General features: G+C 42.5%; 5 protein-coding genes and 1 pseudogene across 5 annotated transcripts; 5 read left to right on the forward strand and 1 right to left on the reverse strand.

Annotated features, from left to right (window-relative positions):
- The first annotated feature begins 234 nt into the window (after positions 1 to 234).
- Positions 235 to 4,176, forward strand: LOC129594687 (uncharacterized). Its single transcript, XM_055491458.1, has 3 exons — positions 235 to 1,568; positions 3,408 to 3,566; positions 3,783 to 4,176. Exons 1-3 carry the CDS (start codon positions 303 to 305, stop codon positions 3,933 to 3,935), a joined length of 1,578 nt encoding a protein of 525 aa, XP_055347433.1. The 5' UTR covers positions 235 to 302; the 3' UTR covers positions 3,936 to 4,176.
- Positions 4,177 to 6,169: 1,993 nt separating this feature from the next.
- On the forward strand, positions 6,170 to 6,952 carry LOC129594633 (speckle-type POZ protein-like). Its single transcript, XM_055491384.1, has one exon. It carries the CDS (start codon positions 6,170 to 6,172, stop codon positions 6,950 to 6,952), a length of 783 nt encoding a protein of 260 aa, XP_055347359.1.
- Positions 6,953 to 8,100: 1,148 nt separating this feature from the next.
- On the forward strand, positions 8,101 to 11,264 carry LOC129594660 (uncharacterized). Its single transcript, XM_055491425.1, has 9 exons — positions 8,101 to 8,358; positions 8,699 to 8,852; positions 8,955 to 9,023; positions 9,136 to 9,554; positions 9,682 to 9,822; positions 10,040 to 10,330; positions 10,488 to 10,636; positions 10,715 to 10,800; positions 10,864 to 11,264. The coding sequence occupies exons 1-9, from the start codon at positions 8,199 to 8,201 to the stop codon at positions 10,961 to 10,963; spliced, it is 1,569 nt and encodes a 522-aa protein (XP_055347400.1). The 5' UTR covers positions 8,101 to 8,198; the 3' UTR covers positions 10,964 to 11,264.
- A 2,962-nt stretch (positions 11,265 to 14,226) lies between these two features.
- On the forward strand, positions 14,227 to 16,191 carry LOC129594690 (uncharacterized). The gene is made up of 10 exons (XM_055491462.1): positions 14,227 to 14,401; positions 14,475 to 14,576; positions 14,639 to 14,675; positions 14,764 to 14,842; positions 14,909 to 14,982; positions 15,064 to 15,123; positions 15,224 to 15,287; positions 15,495 to 15,556; positions 15,628 to 15,683; positions 15,768 to 16,191. The coding sequence occupies exons 4-10, from the start codon at positions 14,781 to 14,783 to the stop codon at positions 15,831 to 15,833; spliced, it is 444 nt and encodes a 147-aa protein (XP_055347437.1). The 5' UTR covers positions 14,227 to 14,401; positions 14,475 to 14,576; positions 14,639 to 14,675; positions 14,764 to 14,780; the 3' UTR covers positions 15,834 to 16,191.
- A 270-nt stretch (positions 16,192 to 16,461) lies between these two features.
- LOC129594659 (uncharacterized) lies at positions 16,462 to 18,323 on the reverse strand. The gene is made up of 3 exons (XM_055491423.1): positions 17,932 to 18,323; positions 17,152 to 17,466; positions 16,462 to 16,900 (listed from the first exon to the last, which is right to left on the reverse strand). Exons 1-3 carry the CDS (start codon positions 18,192 to 18,194, stop codon positions 16,771 to 16,773), a joined length of 708 nt encoding a protein of 235 aa, XP_055347398.1. The 5' UTR covers positions 18,195 to 18,323; the 3' UTR covers positions 16,462 to 16,770.
- A 5,225-nt stretch (positions 18,324 to 23,548) lies between these two features.
- LOC129594664 (diacylglycerol O-acyltransferase 2-like protein 6) lies at positions 23,549 to 25,517 on the forward strand (annotated as a pseudogene).
- The last annotated feature ends 60 nt before the right edge of the window (positions 25,518 to 25,577 follow it).

Genomic DNA, 25,577 nt, shown 5'->3' on the forward strand with positions numbered 1-25,577 from the left:
CCGTGCCACCCCGTTAAAAACTCCCCATGAAACTGTTGCAGTGAATAACTTGCCGGCTTTTGCACACACAGTATAGGCATATCATACCGGGATTAAGTGTATACACTTGTCCGGAAAAAAATCGATGAATACATACTTGGTACGCTCGCTGGCTTCTTTGCCGCGGTATTCATTCTGCGCTTAAACACCATGTTGCAGTCATGTTTACCGTTTAGTCTGACGGTCACTCGGCCAGCTGCCTGCCGTTATCCCGGTTAAACTCTTCCTGACATTTTTAATCCGTTATAAATTTCTCCGCCGTCATGGTAGCCAAAGCCTCGGATATCTGGGTCTTACAAGACCCACCCATCGAATTCGCCGATTTATCCTCCGCCGCCGGCACGGAAATCGCCGACACGGGCGGCCACCGGTCACCCTCCCCGCTGCAACACGGTCATCCGCTATCTCCCAACAATTTACACGATCCCCATCATCCGTTAATTAACCACACCGCCCGTCACAGCACCACTTACATCACGATGCCCATCTCCGAACTGTTTTCCCCATTTTTCATGGTACTACGCTGGGGTGGACTGTACTTCCGCTGCAACGTCCCGGCCAACAAATCCACCGACCATCTGTCGTTTAAGAGCAGCCAACGGGGCCGGTATTTTTTAGGCAAACTCCTGGCGCACTGCGATGCCCGGACATACGAAGCGTTCTTCATCTTCCTCAGCTTTCTCAGCGTCATCATCAGCTTAATCGACGAAAGCCGGCTAATCTACGTCTTCCATTCACAGCTGACGAGCGGAACGGAGGTGCCGCGGCTAGCCGTGATTGTCGACAATCTGGAGACGATTAAATGGGCGTTCCAGTGCATTATCGTCCACATTATCCTCATGGTCATGTGCGGGCAGGGCCGGTTCCGTATCTTATTCGACGCGTGGGAGAACGTCCGTGTCCACTATCCCGATTCGCTGTCCACGGAGAAAGCGTACGATTTCAGTCGGCGCTTCCGGCGGAAACAGCGCATCTTAATCTCCAGTGGAATGGCGATTTTAGCGCTGAACTGCTATTGTCTGTTCGGACCGCTCTTTGTGCCGCTGAAAGTCTACGACCCTTTCAAAACCTACATAATGGAACCCTTTCATCCGGACAATGCGCTGATCAAGACGCTGATTGTCGTGGCGATGATACTGCGTTCGTTTGATTATGTGTTTAGTGGAACGCTTTTCTTGTTGATATCCGATGCGCTGGTTCTGCAGTTTACGCAGTTCTATAATGATCTCGCGGCGTCCATCTCGGAGGATGGAACACTACTGCAGCCACAGCGTTTAGAATGGCACCGGTTAAAACACACACGGTTGTGCGCGTTAGTCCAACGCGTCGATTCCATTTTTTCGCCGTATGTGTTAATCGGGCTGGTGTCTGGGATGTTCGGTGTCCTGGCGCAGGTGTTTGTTATTTATGATTTCCTGAAACGCGGGGATATGGGCGTAATTACGGTGCTGAGTTATGTGTACTGGAGTCTGCTGAATCTCATACAAGTGCTGGTTATATTGTGGTCGGGATCAAAGGTTAATGTGGCGGTAAGTGTGGAGAAATGAATAGTCTATTGCGATTCATCATCGCACTTACACTTTCCCAATAGCAAGTGACAGATTTGTATTCACTGTGGAATAAGCATAAGCTCTGTGCGTACACTACTGAAATTGACAAGTATGTATCGATTCTACAATAAGCTGCATAGAACACTACCACTTGGATTTTTTTTGGCTTATGAATCAGATGTCAAATTTATTTGATTTATTCTGAAAGGAAAATGTCGGTTGCGAACATATGATTATGCGCAGAGTGACAACTTTCTATCGATTCACTTATGCGCGCTCTATTTTATCTTTTTATCTTTTCCATTATAGGGTACTTTTTGTTGGCATAAAGAGGGGTTTTCAATCAATCGTCTTTATTGCCCAATAATCCAAAATTTTTTGCCGTTCTACAATTTAAATATTCAAGACGTCCGCGCTAATCGAACATGCATAAACAACGAGCCGGTAAATATTCATTTCGCCACCCAGGCCGTGCGCCGCGTGCACAAACTCCATCAAATCCTTGACGCGAAAAGTGTTTTTTCCTCTCTGCAACTATTTTCTATCATGTTGAGCTCCTGTTTAACGGATCAGCCACTATTGATCACGGTTCTCAATTACCATCGCACGCCACTCTATGTTTTCATTTTTCATACAGCGCAAACGCTTCCGCCTGAAGTGTGATGCCGGGCCGTGTGCATGCATAGATCGGTATACACGGCTAATGAACTTAAAACGCACTCCTAATCGCACTCAAGGAGAAAACGTTCTCTCTCCCGCGGTAGGCGGATATATCTGGTTACGGCGGTTGAAGAATGTGCATCTCCAGGAAAAATAATGATGCTTCAATTTCTCAGCACGCAGAACGCCGGCTATTTGCCGTAACTATTAGTGAGTGGTAGCAACAAACCAGCACCGGAAGTTGTCAGTGTTAAAGCCGGGTATGACACAGTTTATTCTGTCATTTACAACCTATTACCCGGCGCTGCGGAGAGAGGGGCCGCTACGCGGTCATAGCGAAATAAACCCCGGTAATGGCATCGTAAATTATAATTTAAGCCGGCAGATCAAATGCACTGTATCCCGTCGGATTGAAGTCAACAAACGATGGGGATTTGTCCTGTCATTTTTCCCTGGGTAGACCGGCGTCCGCTCTACAGCCGATACATATGTCATGACAGAGATAAATTCCGGCTACGTCGATAGCAAGTGCCTTGGTTATATCGCTCATCAACGGAACGCCTATTAGTGTAATAGCCGTTATTTTGCCTTGATGTCTTCGTCTATTTCACTTTGGACATGTGGACTGTTCGGTGCAGATCTAAACCAGCTAGAACATTCACGAATTGTTTTAAAAATGTCAAGCAAGCTTCATTTAAATTGAGTTCAGAGTTGTCAGCATGATAAAATTCCCATTTCTACACAAACAAGCAAACTCGTTTCTCAGTGCTTAACTGAACTCTTCCTCAAAGAGTGACATTTTACGACCAGAAAAAATGTAAAAAATTAGGTCATAGCCTATTATTCCGAATGAAAATTGCACGAGTACTTAGCTATTCCATTTAATAAAAAGATAAATTATTATACAGGTTAAAGAAGCAGATTTTTCCTTGTAACAATAGTAAGTACGCTGCTATTATTTATAGCTGCATTATTCAAATAGTCGTATACTGTATACATGTAACTAACCATAAGACAAAAGGAATATGTGCAGGCATGTATTGTTTGACCATAAAGTGGTTTATGATTTTCAAAGGTCAAGGTTAGCATTTTAATAAACTGTGCGTAGATCGAATCGTTTTTTGGCAGCGCCGGCTAAACTATACAATTTCATTACAGGCACTGTTGCCTCTTGCCAAATTATACGAGATCGACCAGCGCACACTGACGGTGGAGCAGACGCAGCATTTAACGGTCTTCCTGCAGAAATTAGCCGGATGCCAGACGGGCTACACCGCACTGGGAATATTCACTATTGACATGACCACAATTCTTTCGGTAAGAGAGGCCACACACAGACCTCACACATACACACAAGTCAAGCGGACAGATAATCGATTTAGGCTCTTAATTATTTTTCGTCCAACATCAAATCCTGTAATAAAACCGGGGCGCTGCTGGAGCGCATAGTCGCCCGATCCTGCAGTGTGCCGGCGGGCTGTAATGGAAAAGCGCGCGCGGGGTTTTGGTAATTGTTGTTTTCTTTCCCCGTAGTTGGCCGGTTTCTATTTCACCTACCAGATCCTACTCTTCCAAATGCAGAACGACTCCTCCCTCGGATCGCAGCTTCATTTGCTCAAACTGCCGGATGATATTAAAGAGGGATTACGTCAGTTTCTCAATCTGACGCGGATTGCCCGCGCATAAGCCGACAGATGCTTAATTAAATTTTCGCTATTTTATTTGTATCAAAAATTATGTGCGCTTAATTACTCTATGAATGAAGTACTGTCTCTCGGGTTTTTCCCTTTTTTTACGGTAGATTGTGATGACCGAGGAATATTTACTTTGAAAAGTCAATTGCGGTCACATTCGCAGAATGTAACTAATCGGATGAAATGCTGTGCGAGAAACGAGGAACGACGGGAGGACTGCATTCCCGACTGATTTCCTGCTGCGTTGGATTAAATAATAGCGATAAGTTTCTAAGTGCGCTCCGAGTGGAGATGACACAGAGCGCACTGATGCGCATTTCCGGGGCTCATGACAGATTGATTATCCAGCGCCCAGTCAGCCGACTGTAGGCTGTTGTACGGGCATTCGCCAGACAGTCAAAATGCGAAGTGAAATGAGAATGCCAAAACATAACAATCAATGTTGTTCTGCCATTTGTACGATTTAGTCTGGACAACCGATTAGTAGAACAGCTTTACTTAAAGAAGCGCCAAGTATATGTAATTGCATAATAATTCTGTATTACTGTTTTCACCATTGTGCTATTACTTCTATTATTTTGAAAATTTATACATAATATGCAATACTTGTTTCTTGTAAACTGTCCGTATTCAAATTGCCCAAGAAGAATGGGTTCACATACTGAACCTATAGGCAACCTATAGGCAATGTGTACGTATGTACAAGTACAAGTGCATTCACATAATTATTACTGTATTATTCAGCACGAGATGGGACTGTACACAACACACTCATGGCATTACGGCGCATTATTTCTAAACAAGATTAATAATACAACAATCCCGTAGCCTTTGGATCAGAAAAACTAGAGCGAAATAGAAAAAACAAAAAACACCATTCGATACAGCACATTTAGAAACCGTATCACATGAATTTTGTTCAGCTCCTTAGCCACTCGTAAATACCGGCACCGGTTGAACGTCGATCTTAAGATGACCTTGAAAAAAATTGCGAAGTGTGGTTACACAAAGCAAAACATTAATAATTTTGTACTACTGATTTTGTACTACTGTACAAAAAATGTAAGAAAAATTTTAAGATCAAGGCCTAAAATAGTGTCCATTAATGGACAAAGGGTCCACCATTGAAATTAATTTGTCCATCTTTGCTGACAAAGTGTACATAATTGCATAACTGGAAGAAAATGAAAGAATAGGGATATGATGATAAAAAAAGATTTTTTTGTCGGATCAAAAGAAACTGATCTGGCAGGCTGAATTTCCAAATTTTCGGAATTTATGCACCGTAGGCAGGCGTTTAATGTGCTTGGAACCTCTTTCAATAAGCGCGAGAACTAAGTAGACCCTCATTTCACAGGGAGTCGTGCTATTGTGCAGGCTGCGACAGCAACATTGCTTTACTGTTAGAGTCTGATAGCGAACAAAAGATGAACTAATCGTGTTCTTCTGCCAGATCCGGGTGTAAGACATTCAGATGTGCTGTCAAGAAAAGAGTTTAGCTCTTAACAGTTTGGCTGATCTCATTTGGTACTTGCTACTTAATAGTCATTTTCCATGGAAATCTGGTTCATTTTCTGTTCTCAACGTCCAGTCCTTCCACAAACAACAGTTCGTTGAAAATTGTCAACGAATGACGATTACTTCCCATTTTATGTGGCGCGGCTAAGAAATCCGACACGATGAGTTCATTAGCAAAAGAAGGTATCCGCGTGGTGCACCGAACCCGTCGCGATGCGATCAGTTTTACAATGGAATGGACTATTCAGGAGTTTCACATGTGCGAACGCATCGGCCAGCTGATGTCTAGTCCGGGCACGACTTCGCGGGAATTGGGGGTGGATACTTTCGAAGGAATTTGGCGCATATCCTGTCATCCACGCAACTCGCAGAATTCTGTGGATTTTGTTTATGTGTACCTTTCTCTTTCCGGTGTCAACGATCAATCCTTATTAGCCCAAGTAATGGCAAAGTGTACTATAAGGTATTGGCGAAGTGTACTATAAGGTATAAGTAATGGCGAAGTGTACTCATATGTCACTAACTGATTCTCTTAATACGTTATACGTTAATTTGTCTCATAATTATTACTCTCGAGTTTATCAAACATTAATAAATTATTTACGTGTACTCATATTTCATATAGGCCAACGCAGTCTCATTAATCTGTTTTCAGCATTCTAATAATTCTGATTTTATTACTGTACCAGAATGATGACCGGTAGCGCAATGGACGTTCAAGTTCGTGAGCCCCTTTTCTCTCCGGAATTCTTCTTAACTACCAATACGTATCAGTTTGGAAGCAGCCAATTTGTCAGTAACGCATATCTTCTTGGCAAGGGCAACCAGGCTGGGGTGATCAAAGACGACATGATCACAATCATCATGGACGTCACAATATACAAGCAGCCCACGACCGTCACCGTGGTGCCACCAGTTTTGCCAATGCGTGCGCTGTCGTCAAAGGAATTTCTCAACCGGCAGGTTGCGCTGTCGTGTTCAGGGCGGGATAACCACAGCGACTTCGTCCTCCGTTCCAGTGACGGGAAACTCTTTCCTGTTCATGGTTTCCTCTTAATGGCTCATTCGCCGGTCTTTGAGGCGATGTTGTCTCACGATTCGCGCGAGAAACAGCAGTCACAATGCGATCTGGCGGATGTGGACAGCGAAAGCGTGGAGATTCTGGTGAATTATCTTTACGGATGTCAGGCCGAACGGGTTAACATCAACAATGCGGAGAAGGTTCTGATCATGGCGGACAAGTACCAGATTCTGGATCTGCGTGCCGTTTGTGAAGCTTTGTTGTCGGAAACGCTTGATGTGGACAGCATGATGGAGCGTTACATTTTGGCAAGTCATCGAGGGCTTGATGTTCTGAAGAATGCAGCGCTGCGAGTTATTGGACGCAATATGCAGACTGTTCTCAAGGACGACGGGATGCGGGCCGCCATGCAATCGGATCCAGGTTTGCTCTCTGTTATCGTGGAATATTACGAAAAGTACTGTCGCTGAGGTGGATTTCTGCTTGGTTCTCCTGAAACTGAATTGCCTGTTCTGTGAGTTCGTACAAATGTGTGCACTTTGTATTAAGTGCAATTTATGCAATGTGCTTAACGATAATATAGATAGTAAATACTGCATCGTTGATTTCTAGTTCCTTCTTTTCTAACAATCGGAACAAATAACGTGTAAATCCTTCTAAGTATAGGCACTGCAGAAGTGTCATGCGGTATTTTTTTATGGTTTTTTTTACACGTCTACTGAAAATTCAATATGCCGAAATGTAATTAAAATCCAAAGGATGCTGAGGTACTGTGTTTTGTTACGTATTTGCTGTGTCTTCCACTGATGCGCCTGATTGATCAGAAGTCTGCACGATATAATTTATTATTTAGTTGGCGCTAGCGTGCCCGTTAACGTAATACTGATATCAGTATTCATTCAGTATGCTAATTCAACAGCAAATTCCCAACGTAAAAATTTGCGTTCTGTACTGTATTACTTAGTCTTAGGTTCTTCATTGTGTGCTTTTTTTCGCAAGCGTATTGTTTAGCAGTTATTATGTACAATGTTTTGATAATTTGGCCTCCGCTGCAGATGTCGCTGCGTTTAGTGGGTGCCTATACCGGTTAAACGTTCATGACATTGGTATACCGGTAACAGAGTACACTGTACACTGAGTGTACAGTAGTGCTTAATTAGACAACTGAAAAATTTCAGTGCTGATGAAAATAAATTAGCGTCAGTACTCAGTAGTAAAAAAAAATGCAAAACAAGCAACGAATTAGCGTCAGTTTCACCGCTTGGAAGCTGCAGACGGAACAACTATTGACATCATTATGTGAGAAGTTACACAACATTGTCACAAATTTTTCAACAAATACGCTAAAAACCCGACAAAAAATGATTTCGCTGCTTTCGTATATCTGAATCACGAGATTTCTATTTCGGCGTCAAAGCGCTTCAGATGGGACGTGTGTTGTCACGTTTTACATACCGTGCACGCGAGTTCGATGTACAGCTGGACAGCGCCAAACAACGCAAAAAGTAAAAAAAGCCTAATCAGCTAATATTCAAGAGGTTAAAGAATGCTTAGCCAACAATAATATAAAAGTGGTTAATTGACTATGCGGCAGACTGGCTACTCCAGCTCTCGTTCTTGCTCCAGTAATTAGTTATTTGATGTACGGAGTGGCAGTTTGCACTGGTCACGCGGCTCGGAATTGTGAGAACACTTGTGTTTTCCTTAATTTCTGAAATGTCTTTCAAACTATCTTCTGTTATCCTTGCGGTTTGTGGGATATCACTGACCAGTGGGGCTATATTTAATACGGACACCAAGTATACTATATGGCCCAAAGCGATACCTAATGTTCTTGCGACTTTTGTTCCTGTGTATATCGATGCTGCCAGATACGGTACTCATAAAAATAATGATGTTATAATACTGTAAATGATGTCATCATAATCTGTGGAAATTGATATACACGCACCATAAAATAATATATTATAGAAGCAAATGTTATGAAATCGTGTATTGTAAAAGAACAAAATGTTATATTATAAAATTGTGTAATAATTACTGGAAAGCCAACCTTTTGGAATAACACATCTTAAAATAATATATATCGTAAAATTATTGTAATCTACAGTATTGTGTCATAAAATCGTATATTATAAAATATGTATTCGTATACTACAAAATATGTATATATACAATTGTACAGTAGTGCATGTTCCTAGTGTTAATTATTTTAGATGCCACTACGCTAGGAAATATCCGACTGGCCATATCTCAAGTGAACAAAGACCTCAATAACTGCATTGTGTTTTATGAATATTATGCCGGTCCGGCCCCACCCCCAAATATTGGAATGGACTTCATTTATATATCTCCCGTTAATAATGCGGGGTAAGATCGCATATCTATCCAACCGTATTGACCTTGAAATAAAGTGTACCTGTAGTGTTATGCAAACTGCTGTTGTGCATGACAGCGTAATTGTACTGACAGGGTGCCTCAGACGGTTTGCGGAACGGTGCCGGGGCGTCAAACTGGACAAAACGGATTCGGTCAAAAAATGTACGTAGGCGCATATGGTTATCTTTTCTACATAGTAAAGCAAATCATGATTTAAATATTATAACATCATAACGGCTATTAATGTTAACGCATTAAATTTTAAAATCGCTAGGTATATCATTGGAAGCGGAGCGGGCAGTTGTGGTTCCCAACGGGCAGTGATGGCCAGACTGGTCAATGGTCTAGGCCTACGGACGGAATACCTGCGCCCAGACCGGGGTGGTTCGATTAATGTCGACACATCAAAGATTGACGCATCACTACAGCAGTTTAATATGTTCAACGTATATACTGGGGGGGTTCAAACCAGCAACTGGACCCCCGTAAACGGTGCTAATGTTCCCAGCACCTTCGATTTCAAGTCCATTACCATGGTCTCACCACAGACGTTTGCCCAGTCCGGACAGTCTGTTTACACCGTTCCAGGTGGACAAACAGTCGGAACGCAAAACCGGCTGAGCTTCGCGGACTGCATGGCCATTGCTTCTAAATACAGCTGTTCGGCTCAAACGGGACTGACATGCTCGGACCGTAGGTTTCTATGATACCGGATCGTTAGTTTAATTAGAAAGTTTTTATTGAAATAGGTCCTGACGGTTGTCAAAAATGCTGGCTGAAGTACTGCTGCTCGTACGGTAAAATTTTGCGAAATTTTTAGCGTACGGTACGGGCGGAGGCAGTACAGGTACTGGAACAGGCACAGGGACCGGGACCGGGACGGGTACAGGCACTGGATCCGGAACGGGTACAGGCACTGGATCCGGAACGGGTACAGGCACTGGAACGGGAACTGGAACTGGTAAGACTGACATGACATCACAGCTCTTTCATCTTATATTTGAATTTTAAACGAATTACGAATCGTATTAGGAATCCGCTCAGTTATAACAGATAAATAAAGTACAAAATAAGTTAATGCTAACTCCCTAGAGTAATGGTATAAGGTTCCAAGCGTACTTCTTGAAAAATAAATGAGGTATACGTATTTTCTGCAAAACCAAATTTTGTCAATACAGGTACAACCGGCACATGCGCCGCCCCCAGCACCAATCCGTTCAGTGGATCCACACAGTGCACGGCCAACCCATCCGATCTCGGATACCCCATCACCTTTTCCCAGGTTTCTCCTGCCGATATAACAACCATCGTGGAGGGTCACAACGCTTACCGCCGCGGAGTCGCTGCGACAAATATGAGGAAGCTAACATGGAATGCATGTCTGGCCAGCAGTGCCCAAGCATGGGCCAGTCGGTGTACTAGCATTAGCACAACTCCCCATGATTCATCTACTGACCGCAGAGCCCCAGGTAGGTCATAATTCGGTGGCTTTCGGTTAGAGCACGAACATAAACAGCAGCAGGTCATTAAATTTTTTTCCTACAACTGTATTACTTGAGTACCATAGATCGAATATTTATTAGTACTGTAGATTTTCTATTGAGAAAATAATGTCTCTGTTGGCAGGATTCTCCCAGTGCGGTCAAAACAGATTTGACGGCACCACTGGTTTCTATAACTGGAAGTCCGCTGTTGATGCTTGGTATAATGAAGTCAAGGATTTCACTTTTGGTAGCAGCGCCAATGTCTTTTCGAAAGTTGGCCATTATACCCAGGTGAGTAATCGCAATATTTCCACACCATTAAAACCGAAAATTTAAAAACAATGTCTAGATAGCAATATGGTTTCGTAGGTGATGTGGGCGGACACGTCGCTGATCGGATGCGGCAAGGCTTCCTGCAGTGGAAATGATGTCTTCGTCTGCAATTACTGCTCTCCGTAATAAATCAATTTATTAAACACTACTTGTTACCATTTACAAACAGCTATTAAATTTTCCAGAGGGAATATGGTGCCCAATCAGAACTTTCCATACAAGCAAGGAACGAGGTGCACCGGATGTTCCACGGGTTGTGCTGTCGGAGATTGTCTGTGCGCTTAATCGTTCTCAAAAAGATGATTCTGTCGGTTTTATATAGTAAAAGGCAGCGATCGTCTGCCAGGATTGTTTAGCAGTCAAACAGAAGTTTCGCCTAACTATAAGGTCATTTTCTCGATGTTTTCCTTTGATTAAATGTGGGCAAAATGTGATCAGACATTTCAGAAATGATATTGTCCATGTAACAGACGCTGCGTTGTCCAAGTTTTTCTAGCCTATTAACCCTCCAACGCTCACTACCCGAACGGGCGGGAGTTTCTTCATGAAAACTGGGATTTCCCGATAAAAAAATCCAGTTAAGAAAGGGAATTTTTTGTGTGCTTGTACTGACCATAGGTCACCGGCGGTGACATGGGTGTTCAGCAACACCATTGGGCGCAAACGGTCCTAGTCATGAAAATGATTAATTCTATAATAATTCTGCGAACAACGTGTGACCGAAACAAAAACGTTTATCGTATAGTCCATGAAGAGGGCTTCAAAACAAGGGCATTGCAATGGTCAGTGAAGTGACCACTGGTCAGCAAAAACCGAGAAATAAAATAAACGGTTTTTGCATGATGCAGTAATTAGTGAACAACTGGACACAACAAAAACAGCGATTTCTAACGATCCAGTTCTCAGAATAGCATTACGCCTTGTATAAAACATCGTGTAACAGTCTTTGTGTCATGCCGAGCTGCCTTTACACTTGCATTCATGGCGCATGCTTGCATTTTTCATGGATGCAGCCGCACCGTTTGGATCGGAAATCAGCGGTGACGGTCCAGTAGCACACGCGGTAGTGATACGCTGAAGTTCACATCAGCAGTTCTGGAAGCAAAGCCGCCATCATAGACACAGCATCGACCGAATGTTACTAATACACCTGGCGCAAAGGTCACTACCGGGCATGGGCTTATTGGAGTTGTTATCATCCACGGCTGCAGGAGACCGACGTATTCCTACACGCCTACACCGTTGTAAGATCCGGTTGGCGTAAACTGCAGTAGATTGCACGAGGCGCAAATCCGACTGTAGGATGGTCATGCCGACTAGTGGCAATGCGCTACTATAAATTACGAAACATGGCTGCCACGCTCGGTTATCTTGAAGGTTTCGTTGTCCAAAAATGACCATCGATTCGTTCGTTTGAGTGCCATAGCCGACCGCCCAGGGTGCTGCTCAACTAAATCGTTTTTGGAAGAGTTCCGGTAAGCAGAACCACGTGGAGCATGTTAGAAGTCCGAGCCAACAAGACCTTATCCGATTTACATAACTATAAAAGTGTCGAAATTGCGCCCGCCCGTACTTCAGGACCACACATGCCCAATGGTGTCTGCACGCAACACGAGTTTTCGATGGACTGTGGCCATCCACTGTTTAATTTTCAGAACCGATGCTTGTTACTACCTAATAAAGCATTACTGATAGTACATTACTGAATTATCTCAGTTTAATTAGCTCAGTGACTAATTAGTTAATTACGATGAACTCTGGGAGGTTAGAAAGTTCAAAATTAGCGACTTTTGCGAACTCGGAGTTCTTGACGGACTTAAGATTCCAGTTCGGTTTGTTTTTTTATTGCTGCTGCAATGTCTCGTAAAGCTGACTATGAAATCAGATATCGATTAATTGCTGTTGTGCATTACGAAAAAGATCTTGAAGGCCATGTTGCGCCCCCACACCAATGGGCGTCAGCGGGTTAATCGACTGATAAAACGCACTTTCTTATATATCGAACGTGTTTCCTCGTTGTTCCGTACTCTGCAGATGCTTTTTCAGTGCGAAGTGACTTAAAAATTACTGCGATGTTTGCACTCAACGTAAACTAAACCTGCTTCTCGAAAGAAACCGATAAGTACTTACAAAATACCTTAACGCTTTCATTGTCCTCTCTATGACAATTCAGCACAATGCCCGATGAAAAGAAGTCTCCTCATTCTGCACAGATTACCATAAAAGGAAAACGAACACAGCAAAAAACAGCAAAACATTATGAGGCGCAGAGCATGGTTAATGAAATTCGTAAATTAAGTACTCGAAAATGCCTTCAAATTATTGGTTTTAAGGCAACTGATTTTAGATCCCAGGTAAGGGCTTCGCATGCTCCCAATTACCTTCTGGAAAGTCCGTACGGAGCGATGCGCTTTCTCATCAAACTTAAATTCGTTCTTCAGTTTTACGATTCAGCTAAAAACGAAGAAAAGTTTTCATTATCTGTAGGCTGCCACTACATATACCGTCGTACCTATGTACTGTGCTAACTATTTGTTGTGTGTTAATTGTGTACTGTGTATTGTACTGTGTACTATGTACTATGTATGTACTGTGTTCTATGAACTGTGTTAATTATGTAATAACTGCTGAAGCATTAATTTTGTGTTTAACAAGAGAACTTTTAATAAGTATCACGGTACAAGTACACACTAAGTACCAGAACGAATTCATCACAGAAACACTTCCTTTGTTTTCTTGTTTGTAATTCCCTTCTGTGCACGTCATGTACAGATCTGTACGGACAACAATGTTGCCCGTACAGATCTGTACATGACGCCCAGAGACGCTATTTTGACATTGATGACTCGTGAGTTGACTGCATTTCGAAAAAGTTAACGGATCAAAACAGAAACAGGTGTTAGTGTCAGGCTGCTGCAACGTTAATTATCCATACTCGTACAGGACATTGTCAAAGTAAATATGCCGGTCGCACTATCGTCCAATACAAGAATATGTGAATCTTCGGTACGATTACGGCACACAATATAATTATTTATGCCAACAATGTTATTTTTTACCATTGCTTGATAACCGGTTGGGCCAGTAATATCGCTATTGTCCTAGTAAATATGCAGTCAAATAAGTTTCTGCAACCTTTCGCTTGGATGTTTCTGTCTACTGTATATCGTAACACCAAAATGTGGCATAAAAAATAAACGACTGTGTAATAATTGCTGTTGATTTCAGTGATGGAGAAATGATGACTGGTGTGAATTATGACGAAAACAAGCTGTTGGAAAGTCATTGTGTACACGAACAGCACTCGTATTATAAAGCAATTAAATGTCTGGCGGAATCGGTTACGGTATAATCATGCCTTAGTCGGACCAGGACCCAACACATTGTCACCTATTCACTGCATGTCAAGAGCGCGTCTTTCCCATACGCTGCAACTGTCTGCCATCCGTGAACGCCGGCAGTGTTTTTTGGGGATGCACGTAAGTACTGAAACTATTCGCCGCAACAACAATCTCCATAAATATTTTATTTACATCGGCGCCGTAACAACAAGCTTCGTAAACATTTTATTAGCATCCGATTATTTCAAGTCCGTATCAGACGATAATTGCATATCAACATCAGAAGTTGCAAGGTGTAAAATGGCCTTGCACTCGTTAATAATTCTAGTCGTTGTGTGTATTGGCTACTGTTTGGGATATTACGAAAATTATCGCACATTTGGTAAGCCGGATTTGCTGTATACAAAATTGGTCAAATTTTATTAAGTACTGTAGCAAACAAAATTCGCCGGTAGGTTCGGGCGACTCTATACTGACGATCCAGTACACAGCCGGAGGACACATGGATGAATACCATCGATGGACATCGGAATGTCACGACGGCGAAGCTATGACCGGTTTGCTTTTGCCGCCGTTTTATAACTGAAATATGGTAACAATAAGTGCTCCCAATATTTAGGAATTTACGATTCGGGCCGAATGTTTGGCAATAAACCGTATGTACTAATGTTCCCTTTCCGCTATTTCTTGGTCAGCTATCAGCTAAATGCAGCTGTTTTACTGAAATCGATGACTCCTTTTCAGAAGTGTGGTGCTACTTCATGTTCAGCAAGAAACCACCGTCCAATGGATTTTATCCATATTATTCCATGTGCAACGTTCGGTAAACAGTATACATGCTCCGGTATCCTTCCTTTTTTTAACGAGATGTTTATGGAAACCGCCATAGGAATCTCTCCCAACAGGAGTACTACTGCTACGATAAATACTGGCCGCAAGATACATCCAATACATTTGTCACCGGTCAGTCACGTTACTAATTGTGAAGGCCTTAACAGTAATCACCACTGCTAACAAGTCAGAGTAAACTGCGCTTGTTTTCAGGATTGTGGGGCCTAGCTGCTGGTGGTGCACTGGCGAACGTACCGACCCGAATGAAATGCTGTTAGTTAATAAACTACTCTTGGGCTTAACTCTGTTCGAGGTTGACCCAGGATTACACCGATAATTAATACTGTATCATAGACACATGTTTCACTGACAGGTAAAGCACCGAGCGGATACAAACTCGATTACACCCGCTGCCAATGGAAGTACACACACGACAAGTAAGACACTACCTACATTCTGGTATTACAATTGTACACAGTAATTTAAAGCTAGCTATACTTTTATAAGAACTGGAAACGCAATAAAGAAGCGCCTTTGTAGTCTGTGCGGACAACTGTGTGATTAAATTTGGCTGTAATGCGCTACCTAATTCATTACCACGCACAGACGGCGCCGCACAATGCATATGAAGAATTTTTATTTAGAGCCGGAGAACATTACGACGGTGCGTGGCTGGTCAAGTGCGACACAAATTATATTATGACCGGTACGTCATAACATTGCCTGTTTTACTACAACAATTTCTTCACGAGCATTCTTAATTTGACATCTGCGCAGGATTGGGTTCAGCGGTAAATCCTTGGGATGGAGCTGTTCACTTCACTTGGATACAAGTGAGTCTTTTTTACCTATTACAACCCATTTATCTTCGTGCAATTAGATAAGGTGCTGATATGTTGTATCTGTACATTCTGCAGTGTTGTCCAGTGATTTCCACCGATGACTATCATGACGAAAAGCAACAGATTATTTATCGACGGTGATGCAGCCTTTCAAAGTCATGGTTCTTTGCATATACTATATGCGAATTTGTCAAAGGTCAAATTCAGGTAATGCTTTTGCTACCCGAATTCTGCCTCTGACAAATTTGTACCTGTACCGAGTACCGATCAATAACTCCAGGAAAGATGCATTTAAATGACTTTCTTATTGTATTTATATATACTCGTAGAAATGAAGCATTTTTCATGCGTCACTAAACATGTATGCGGCATGCCATATGTTAAAGCAAAACCGTTTTTTCTGTGACTTTCTGTGTTTCTGTGTTCTGGAAATTTGCGTTGTTGTTTTCCGATGGAGTTCCCTGTACTTGTTGCCAAAACGTCAACAATGACAACTGAGAGTTGATTACGTAAATGAACAATAATATGATGACACATGGGCACTAACGTAAACTGAACTTGATCGACTCCATTATGAAAGTGCCCGTTGTAGCGCTATTTTTTTCAAAGGCTTGGTTGAGACGAAATCGTCTGAAGGAAAATCAGCATGTTTTATAGTACAGAAAAGTGCAAAACGATTGTCTGCATAAACATGATGGCGGACATTTTTTAGATGACGGACCGCGACTGCGAAAACAGATTCAGTGTCTGATTATCATCCATGTCAAAATCATATAACCCGATTTATTTCGTTACATTGAAGTGACAGAAAGAAACCGTCCAACATCTAAAGATACGCTTAGACTATAATAATTACCGTATTCGATAATTAAATCAAAAAAACAGCGTTCGCGAGCGTTTCGGCGAAGTTACCTGCAATGTTAACAGCGAACTGCATGCGTTTCACAACAATGCTATAATTATTATAGGACTTATATCATAATATAGAGCATGATTACAGGAAACACGGCGGTGAAAGTCAAAGCCATTTTATGAATAGTGTAATGGTAATAATTATGGTATCATGCATATTTTTCCGCTAGCGACGGGGGCACTGGTAAATCTCGGCAACGTTTTTGTACAGTCCGGTGTAGACCGTATGAGCATCGGCGCCGCAAGTAGCGTTGACTTTATCCAAAGGAAACATCTCTTCTATACGGCTGAACAGTCTGCAAAGGATAACACAATGTTTATCCAAAATAAATGCATGGAATTATTGCATATACATACATACAGTATTATAATAAATCATTTAAGTTTAAGCTCAAGAGAAACCTGCTCGAAAGCGAATGGCGTTTGCTTACTTTCAGCATCGAAAACTGTCGTTCTATGCCCAAGATTACGGGAGAAGGTATTGTTTAGAAATCGCATTAAAAAGAGCAGGCAAATTTAAGACGGGCAGTTCAATCGAACAGCATACCGGCAAAAAAGTGTTTTAAAAATGTGAGGAGGCAACTCCATAGGACTTGCAATCTTGACGTCGGGACCCATAGCAGAAATGGTCATGTTACCGACTTCTCCTAGGATCTGCAGCAGCTGACGATCGTCACCGATGGTGTTGTACACGTCCAGTTTCTTATTGCAACGCACAATCTCGGGAAAGTGCTTATACCGACCGGGAGCAGCGCACATCCTCAGCATATATTCGTTCATATGGAGAGACCAGGCCATGAAAGGAGATGTGGTACAACCACTGGAGATCGAACCAAGGCATGTACTCGTAGTGCTCACTATACTGTAAACAGAAAGGTCAAATTAGATGGTCGGTCAACGCAGACTATCTCCGTCGGTGCACGCTGTAAACTTTTTCCAAACCATTCGTACGCAATTATGTATTTAATACTCGATCCTATGCAATTCATTATCGTTCTTTTGGATGGGACACATACCTAATGTACGTCATTTCGTCTGATACTATATTATCACTGTCGATGTTTAAGCGAGAGGACTAAGTTTTTCTAGTTTAATCCCGGAAAGAAATAATTTTTCAATGAAATTTGCAAGGTTCCGGGTTCCTAAGGTACGTTAATTCACAAAACAGAAGGGCTTTGTAATTAATTTCAGGATAGGAATGGATATTTCACCTAAACTACTGTAATTAGTACTATTATAGAACTATTCAAGCTTTAACCTGGTCTGGTACTGAAAATTGTTGTATTGTACTGATATGGTGTATCCGTATAGTTCCATACGGTCATACCCACAAAAATAATCCAAGATGGTCTTTGCCTGTTCATCAGTAATGTTACCGTCCCAGAAGATATTTCCGTAGCGTCGGAATACTGGTTCCTGATGCAGGCTCTGATTTTGTATATTCATGGAACAATGGAACAGTATCGACTGATCCTCTATTGTGCAGTTCGGCCCAAACATTTGGGATAGTCTTGACATCAGATCCGGCATCGCCAGTTGAGCATACACAGCCCCGCTAAGCAAAGTAACCGCACAGAGAATTCGCAACATTTTTGACAAGTTATGGGACACGTGTCAGTCCGGAGCGGTAAGTACAACCTATTTCCAAAGCTGAGAGAAGCAAGAGTGTTTTATGGCTTTTATAACAAGCGTTACTGCCAGCGTGGTTTATAAATTTGTAGCCACGTCGTTGTGGCATTTATACCACATGGGCCGCTCGTGATAGGGAAAAGGTGAACCATAGTACTCATACCAATAAGACGAACAGAACTTCCTTCGTACTATGATTACACACAGATAACCAGCGAACACAAAAACTTAGGCCCACCAAATACAGACACAAACTTTTCACTACCACCGTGGCAAAGAAAGCTAGCTGCAAAAGTAAAGCAGATTTTATCTCTTCAAAAATTCTTTGCAGGTTTTCCAGATACCGCCTTGATTAGCAAATCTAAAGACGATGAAAGTACGATATCACACAGCAAAATCTTCCGGCGTTACTGCGAGAATTTCTTCTACTCACAAGCATAATTCTTTTAGGAAATTTTTAAGAATTTAGTAGACCCAAAACTGAGTTTTTTTTAACACGAATTATATCATCGTCATTCATCATCATCATTACAGGTGTCATCTTGGGAAAATTAAAACTGAAGAAAAGCTGCAGGTTCATTATTCATAAGAATGTGGACCGGAAGTTAGAAATCAGTACACGAGAAGCTTCACAAACATCTTCGAGTAAAAAACATCGAAATTTATTTACTCGTCCGAAGGGAAGCAAAGCGAAGGCCATCTACCGGGTGGCTGAAGAAAACTGCATTCTCTTTTAGTTTCTTACTCGCACGCCACTCATCGTACAGTAAGCAGCTTAACATCGTTCGATAGACAATTTCATTAGCGACCATAATTAATAAATTGGTTTTTAGAAAATTAAGTCCTGCTCGTGTACAGAGGTGACAAGTGAAATCATGTCAAAATGTAATCTGGCCCAGTTTGCGAAACACATAATTGAGTGGCATTTCTTTCCCGTTCGAACTATTCAAATTTTTTAACAGTTTTGTCTAGAGAAAGACTTCATGTTTCAATACAAAAAAGGGTTTTGCCATGGCGCATGTGCTCGGGGAGTCATACAGTCAGTCCTTTGTGACTTTCCTAAAAAAATGTCGGTTTTTATCTGGTATTTTTGGGTATTTTCGTTAGAAATTTTTGCTGCACAGCAGGCTGCAGCAAAAATGATCTGTTTTGCTGATAAATGTGGTCAAAACATTGCCCAGACTGAAGGGTTGGTGAGAAAACTTCTTTCAAAAGGTGTGCTTACCGGTTTCACGTGAACCAAATGTGCGGACTCTCAGTTCTCGCGCTTCCTGTCAAAACACGACCACTAAAATATTGCTGGTCTTTATAGTAAAAGAACCAGAAACAGCTCCTCTATCCGAAACAGCAACGTGACGTACAGAGTACAGTGATTTATTTAGTTAAATAACAGTAGTTTTTACTTTTTTGTTAAAAATTGATAATTTCGGGTTTTTGCTGCCGAGCAATCTTCTAATTCCACCCTATTTTAAAAAAAACAATTTATAAAACCGTCAAACTTTTCTTGAGCGTTAACGTAACTTCACCTTTTATGTATGCTACAAACATTGCTCTTTCCAATGAGAATGATTTCTATAGAAATCTGTTTATAACGACGCGTGACCGCTTCCCAGAGACATCGATAACGACCACCCAATCTGCATCTGACCGGGGAAAGACAAAAGACAGTCACTGTAATAATTGCATGCTAGCTGCTAATGACTTGTCGTGGACGAGTGCGGTGTCCTTGTATGTGGAAGAGTAAGAATGTGCGGTTAGTATATAAGCATTTGCAGAGCAGAATGTACAGTTAGTTCACTTTCTTTTTCCCCCGCCCGCCGCTTCCCTTGTTTCGGTGGAGGGGGCTCACTGCGTTGAGCTGCTTGTTCGTCCGCCTCTCCTCGTGCGGTTTGTTCGTGTTTCTCCTGCTGTTTGTTGTGGCGACCGTGTGTTTAGCCAGAATGTTGTCTTCGGTGTTCGCTACGCCCATAAGAAGTAAAGGTTCTGTGCCGATCACTCGTTCCGATATTTTTGTTTACACACCATTCACACGCAGAGACATTATGAAATTAAATAACATAACGTCAATCCCACGTTGGGGGGACCCATCGTACCATGGTGAAGCAGAGAGGCCATTTTGTTCAGCCACCCGGTATGTTTAAAAAACGGACATGGCTATTCTCACCATCCTGACACCACCTTTGGCTTTTGTCACCACCTTTCACCCCGTTTTGGCTATTCGCACAACCTTTGTAAAATGTTTTGTTTACACTACAGTGACCACACCACCTTTGGCTATTCTCGTCCCCTTTATACGGCTCTATTTCCTTAGTGCTTTTTTCTATTTTCGGGTGTACTTCTATACTTTAAGTTGCTGCAAAATGTTTTTTGATTTACGTTGACGTTTTGTTTGCAACTCAATTGTAATAATTAGGATAAAACATTGAGCGTTGATGAACTTTAGATACCGGTATTATGGCACCCAGTTTTATGCGCCGTACAGTTGCAATCCAGAAATTTTCGAACACAACTGGGCATTCGACAGTTACTACTCTTTAGCATGAAACGTATTGCAGTGTTGCCAAAAAAAACTGCTGACCTGCTCCTAGAAGAACCGCTATCAAAAACTGTGATCAATAACCTTCCGACATACGGAGCGCAAAAAAAAATTTTATCAGAGCATGCCTTTACGATTTACGAAACTTTTTTTTAAAATTATGTAATAAAGAAAAAGTGCAATGAAGAGGTGAGAATAGTCAAAAGGTGGTGTTAGAATTCATTTTAAACAGGTAGTGGGGATATTCTAAAGGCGGTGTAAGGCGGGGAGAATAGCCAAAGGTGGTGCAAGGCGGCGGGAATAGCTACACCCTTAAAAATTTTTGGCTTTAGCCTATTTCCTAAACGATATTACGAAGTTGCGGTATTAGAGTTAGTGGTGACTGGTCGGTCAGCTATCATTTCGGCGGCGAAAGTATTAGGTTTGTGAGTTGTACGAGTACACATAATTGTAGGAGATTCAAACACCGTTCAAAATTTTCCTAGTTGTCAAAGCCATGTTACCAAATCGATGAAAGATAGTAGGCACGCACCTACGTGTACATCCCCTGCACTTATGCGTTGCTGCTCATTGATATGCAGTTTTGCTCAGCAAAGTAAAGTAACGAATGACGGCGTACAGCATACAAATTCCCTGGAGTATTTTTGATCAACGGTACAGCAACGGTACAGCAAACTCACACTACAGGTGAACTGGGGCATCAATCAGCAGAATTTGCTGGCAGGGTGAGATAGTGCATTCAACGGCAGGAAAAAAGGAATAATTTGACCTGGCACATTGTTCTTCATGCAGTAGACCGTAATATGCAGCTTACTGCAATAATCTGCCAACACTTTGCCAACGTGTATTCTACTTTTGGCACATCGTAGTTAGAGATACAAGAAGTACGAATTAACGCCATGGATAGTAGCACAGTCACTAAAACCAACTGGTACCAAAAATATTCCAACTCCGTGGCCTTTCTACTACGTGCCTATGGAATATTGACTTGGTTTCCCACTGAATCCGGGATAAAACGGTCGTTATCGTCGGTGGCAATGAAGTCCAGCTTAACTATTATGTTCGTCGTAAGTTTAACCGGTAATCTGTTGACCTACATTGACGCTCTCCTCAACAGCGGACAGGCAAAAATGCCTCTGACCTTGATAGGAACTGTCTATATGGTCTTCACTCTGTCCGTATTGCTAAGCCTGCATTTATTCGGTCGCAACAGTAAGACGCTCATGTCCTGTACGGAACAGATCGCCCATTGCGTTCAGTCCACGCATTTGTCAAGCGCAGCGCCGAAGGAATACCTTATCGTTTACGGCATCATGTATGTTTGTTTGATACTGGCGTTCATCCCTCTGGAGTGTGCGCGGATGCTTAGTATCTGGCACAACACGGTAACGATCTTCGGCTACGAGTTCTGGCCGGTTTATCCCGGTTTATTTGACTTCGTAGCGCTAGGATGTGTGACCTCCGTGAGATTGGTGCTAACCCTATGTTTCACGTTCAACGCTCTGACTATCGGCGCACTTTTTGGTGGCTGCAAGCAAAAATGCGAAGCAGTATTCCGGAATTATAAACCCAACCATATCGATAAAAAGATATTCGCTTCAGGGGTCACAAAATGTCGAGCCGAGCACTTAACCGTGACACATCTTGTCGAGGAGCTGGATACAGTGTTCGCGCCAGTTAATCTTGTGATGTTAGTACCAGACGTGATTGTTTTGGTACTTTTGATTAGCGTGGCAATGGGCGCGGCACCACAGAAGCTGGGATACGTTTTTGTCAACAATACTTCACATTTATTCCGTTTATCCTTATCGGCACTAGTCAACCTATGCTTACTGGCGCAAACATTAATTACCGCAGCATATATGAATCGGCAGGTAATATCGAACTACAAACAACAAAAGTTCAATCCTAAAAATTAATATGCACTCGTTTGCAGGCGCATTCTATAGAATCGGTATTGCACAGTATGTCGGAAAGGATCGAGCCTGCTAACAACGGCTTGGATCAGCAGATTTCAAAGACACTACGCCGCCTCCATTATCAGCCGGTGGAATTCACTGCAGGGAGCATCATAAGATTTAATTCTGATCTGGTTCTGACGGTATTTCAATATCGCTACTAAACTCGGCCTTTGGTGTATTAAAACGAATCTTCTGTTTGCAGATTGGTGGCATTCTAGTTACGTATCTCGTCGTCGTCTATGAAATGAACCATGACGACACTGCGCGTCCAGCACAGCTTGTAACGGCCAATTGTACTAACTGACGCTTTAAATCAGTATAACGGTTTCCGGCGTCTACCGCTCCAGCATTCTGACTTCGTCATTCGTAATAACTGCAGACAACCCATTTACGACGTTTTAGCTAGGGTTGGGACTTATACCGTTAACCGTTGCTTACGAAAAGGTGACTACAAGCTTTATTAAAATGTACCGGTATCGTTTCCTAATAAACAAAAACCAGCGGTAAATGATTACTATCATATTTAATGTACCTTACAAGTACAGGCTGCACAGATCCCTATTAATAGTCTTGTACTTACATAATATATAGCTACATAAGTGAAACTTCCATAGGCGCTATCAGCTCGAAGCAATCACTACACAGTGTACGGAAAGTAGTCAAAGCACTGCATGCACCGTAGCGTTCGTACCGAGCACGTGCTAAAACTGATTTCTCACTGCACAAAATTTTGTGAGTATAATGATTACGAGAAATTGGACCGGTTAATAACCGGCGCTCATTGCTCATCATCAACACACAGTAAAGAGTAAACACACACTGTCAGTCATCCATAGAAAGCGGTGGTGGTATGGACATTAACTATTTTGTTCACAACGCTTCTAATCTACTTTTCCAGCACATTTTTATCGTAGTTCACCTACTTAAATTGCCCTTATACGCAGTTTTGCATATAAAACCGTGACATTATTACGATAAAAGGTCTGTCTTTTGCAGTAGAGTGAATTATTGAGAGCACGTTTGATATCATCGGTAATACCCACTTCATCGAGTAGGCGTTCAGTGTTAATGATGGCACAATAATTCCAACATGACTGATTTTCGGCTTTTGATATACATGTAATAACCACAGGAATGCAGCCCGTATTGACCAATGACGAGAAGTTCCTGCAGCGCGGCTTGCAGACCTTTGCGGTTGCCATCCATCTATTTATCATCTTCATTTTGGGCTCAGTAGTTTTCCTGTTCTTTCTCTTCCTTCCGGTGCTCTTTTTCCTCTTTCCCAGCCGCTGGTACTGCGTCCCGCTGCTGTACCTGGTGTGGTACGTGTACGACTGGGATCAGAGCTCACGGGGAGGTCACGCCTGGTCGGCATTTCCGCGCTCCATCTTTTGGTACTGGATTCGGGACTACTTTCCCATTCGGCTGATCAAAACCGCTGAACTGGATCCGAGCAAAAAGTATTTACTGGCCGGGCACCCGCACGGACCGAGCATGGCCTTCGGGTTTATTACGGCCTTGTGCACGGAGGCCTTGGGATTCCGGAATATGTTTCCCGGGATCAACGTACGAGCCCTGGGACAGAAGTTATGATGCAGGTGCCGCTACTGCGCGAGTACACGATGGCGTTCGGGGCCTGCGATGTAAGTCGGCCCAGCATCGATTACTGGATGGCCGCAGGGCCGGGGACGGCAGTGGCCATCATCCCTGGCGGAGCGCGGGAAATCTTCGAGATTGATTGCCAAAATGTGAAATTGGTGCTGCGTAGCCGGAAAGGTCATGAAAACATTTCACTCTTCCTAAAAAAATATAGGAATAAGAAATGTAGATGCTTCGTAGCAATGCATGTTGGGCAAACAAGCGCTTCTCATTTCTTATAATGTAGTGCTGGCAGTTCACTTACTCTAAATGGGTTCCTGCTGCACCATGTTTGTTGAATTTGTAATCATTTTTTAAAGACCTGCCTATTTTGGATAACAAAATACTGAATATACGTTCTGTGTTTGCAGGTTTCGTCAAGGTTGCCATTCAGCACGGGCAAGTGTAACAATCTTGATCTTTATTAACAGAAAAAATATAATTGGCAGTGTTTCATTGCAGGGCGCAACTGGTTCCCACGTTTGCTTTTGGTGAGAACGACACGTACGAATTAGCCTTTGACCGCGACTCCATCGTCTATCGCTTCCAGCGTTTTGTCCAGAAGAAAGTCCTTGGGTTCTGTCCGGTTTCGGTTAAGGGTCGAGGGTTTTTGGTGGCAGCGGTCTACTGCCGAAACGTATTCCCATCACCGTGATCATCGGAGCAACGATACCCGTGGAGCAGAATTCCAATCCGTCTCAAGTTAGCAGCACTTATAAGTTATTCAAACAGATTTTATTTGGTTATTTCTTTGAATAATTATGCAGGCGGAGATCGACGCATTGCACCAGCATTACTTACAGGAGCTTCGTAATCTCTTCGATGCACACAAAGCCCGCTGTGGCTATCCCAAAGCGCAGTTGTTCTACACTGACTGACAAAATTAATATCATCACAGCAGCAAGGGCCGATTTTACTTTTACAGATACAGCCTTGCACATTTTTTACCGTCGTGACACGACTTACCCGACACACATTGTCCCGATCTTTGCATTAAGCTAAACCTATTTTTACCTCTGTAAATAATATTTATGGTACAGAGAGCATCTGCACAGTCTCCGTCCGCTTTGTAAACCTCGTAAGCTGCTGAAACCCACAGAATTTCTGCTCGTCTGCCGTGAAGTTGTTTATTACAAAGAAACAAACGAAATCTTCAAGTTTTGGCCTTTCAAACTGATAATCTTTTTGGTCGGCCAGGCAAGAAACACA

This window comes from Paramacrobiotus metropolitanus, unplaced genomic scaffold (assembly GCF_019649055.1).
Source record: "Paramacrobiotus metropolitanus isolate TYO unplaced genomic scaffold, Prichtersi_v1.0 Parri_scaffold0000070, whole genome shotgun sequence".
Classification (NCBI taxonomy): Eukaryota; Metazoa; Tardigrada; class Eutardigrada; order Parachela; family Macrobiotidae; genus Paramacrobiotus; species Paramacrobiotus metropolitanus.

Bases quoted from the DNA above. Each gene is read 5' to 3' on its own strand.
- LOC129594687 (XM_055491458.1), top strand. From the start codon at position 303: ATGGTAGCCAAAGCCTCGGATATCTGGGTCTTACAAGACCCACCCATC. The intron at 1,569-3,407 runs GTAAGTGTGGAG...ATTTCATTACAG, and splicing joins GATCAAAGGTTAATGTGGCG to GCACTGTTGCCTCTTGCCAA. The intron at 3,567-3,782 runs GTAAGAGAGGCC...CTTTCCCCGTAG, and splicing joins ACATGACCACAATTCTTTCG to TTGGCCGGTTTCTATTTCAC.
- LOC129594659 (XM_055491423.1), bottom strand. From the start codon at position 18,194: ATGTTGCGAATTCTCTGTGCGGTTACTTTGCTTAGCGGGGCTGTGTAT. The intron at 17,467-17,931 runs GTATGACCGTAT...TTCTGTTTACAG, and splicing joins ATCTTGGATTATTTTTGTGG to TATAGTGAGCACTACGAGTA. The intron at 16,901-17,151 runs GTATGCTGTTCG...TATCCTTTGCAG, and splicing joins TTTAAAACACTTTTTTGCCG to ACTGTTCAGCCGTATAGAAG.
- LOC129594633 (XM_055491384.1), top strand. From the start codon at position 6,170: ATGGACGTTCAAGTTCGTGAGCCCCTTTTCTCTCCGGAATTCTTCTTA.
- LOC129594690 (XM_055491462.1), top strand. From the start codon at position 14,781: ATGTTCAGCAAGAAACCACCGTCCAATGGATTTTATCCATATTATTCC. The intron at 15,557-15,627 runs GTACGTCATAAC...ACATCTGCGCAG, and splicing joins CACAAATTATATTATGACCG to GATTGGGTTCAGCGGTAAAT. The intron at 15,684-15,767 runs GTGAGTCTTTTT...TACATTCTGCAG, and splicing joins TTCACTTCACTTGGATACAA to TGTTGTCCAGTGATTTCCAC.
- LOC129594660 (XM_055491425.1), top strand. From the start codon at position 8,199: ATGTCTTTCAAACTATCTTCTGTTATCCTTGCGGTTTGTGGGATATCA. The intron at 10,637-10,714 runs GTGAGTAATCGC...ATGGTTTCGTAG, and splicing joins AAGTTGGCCATTATACCCAG to GTGATGTGGGCGGACACGTC. The intron at 10,801-10,863 runs GTAATAAATCAA...TAAATTTTCCAG, and splicing joins GTCTGCAATTACTGCTCTCC to AGGGAATATGGTGCCCAATC.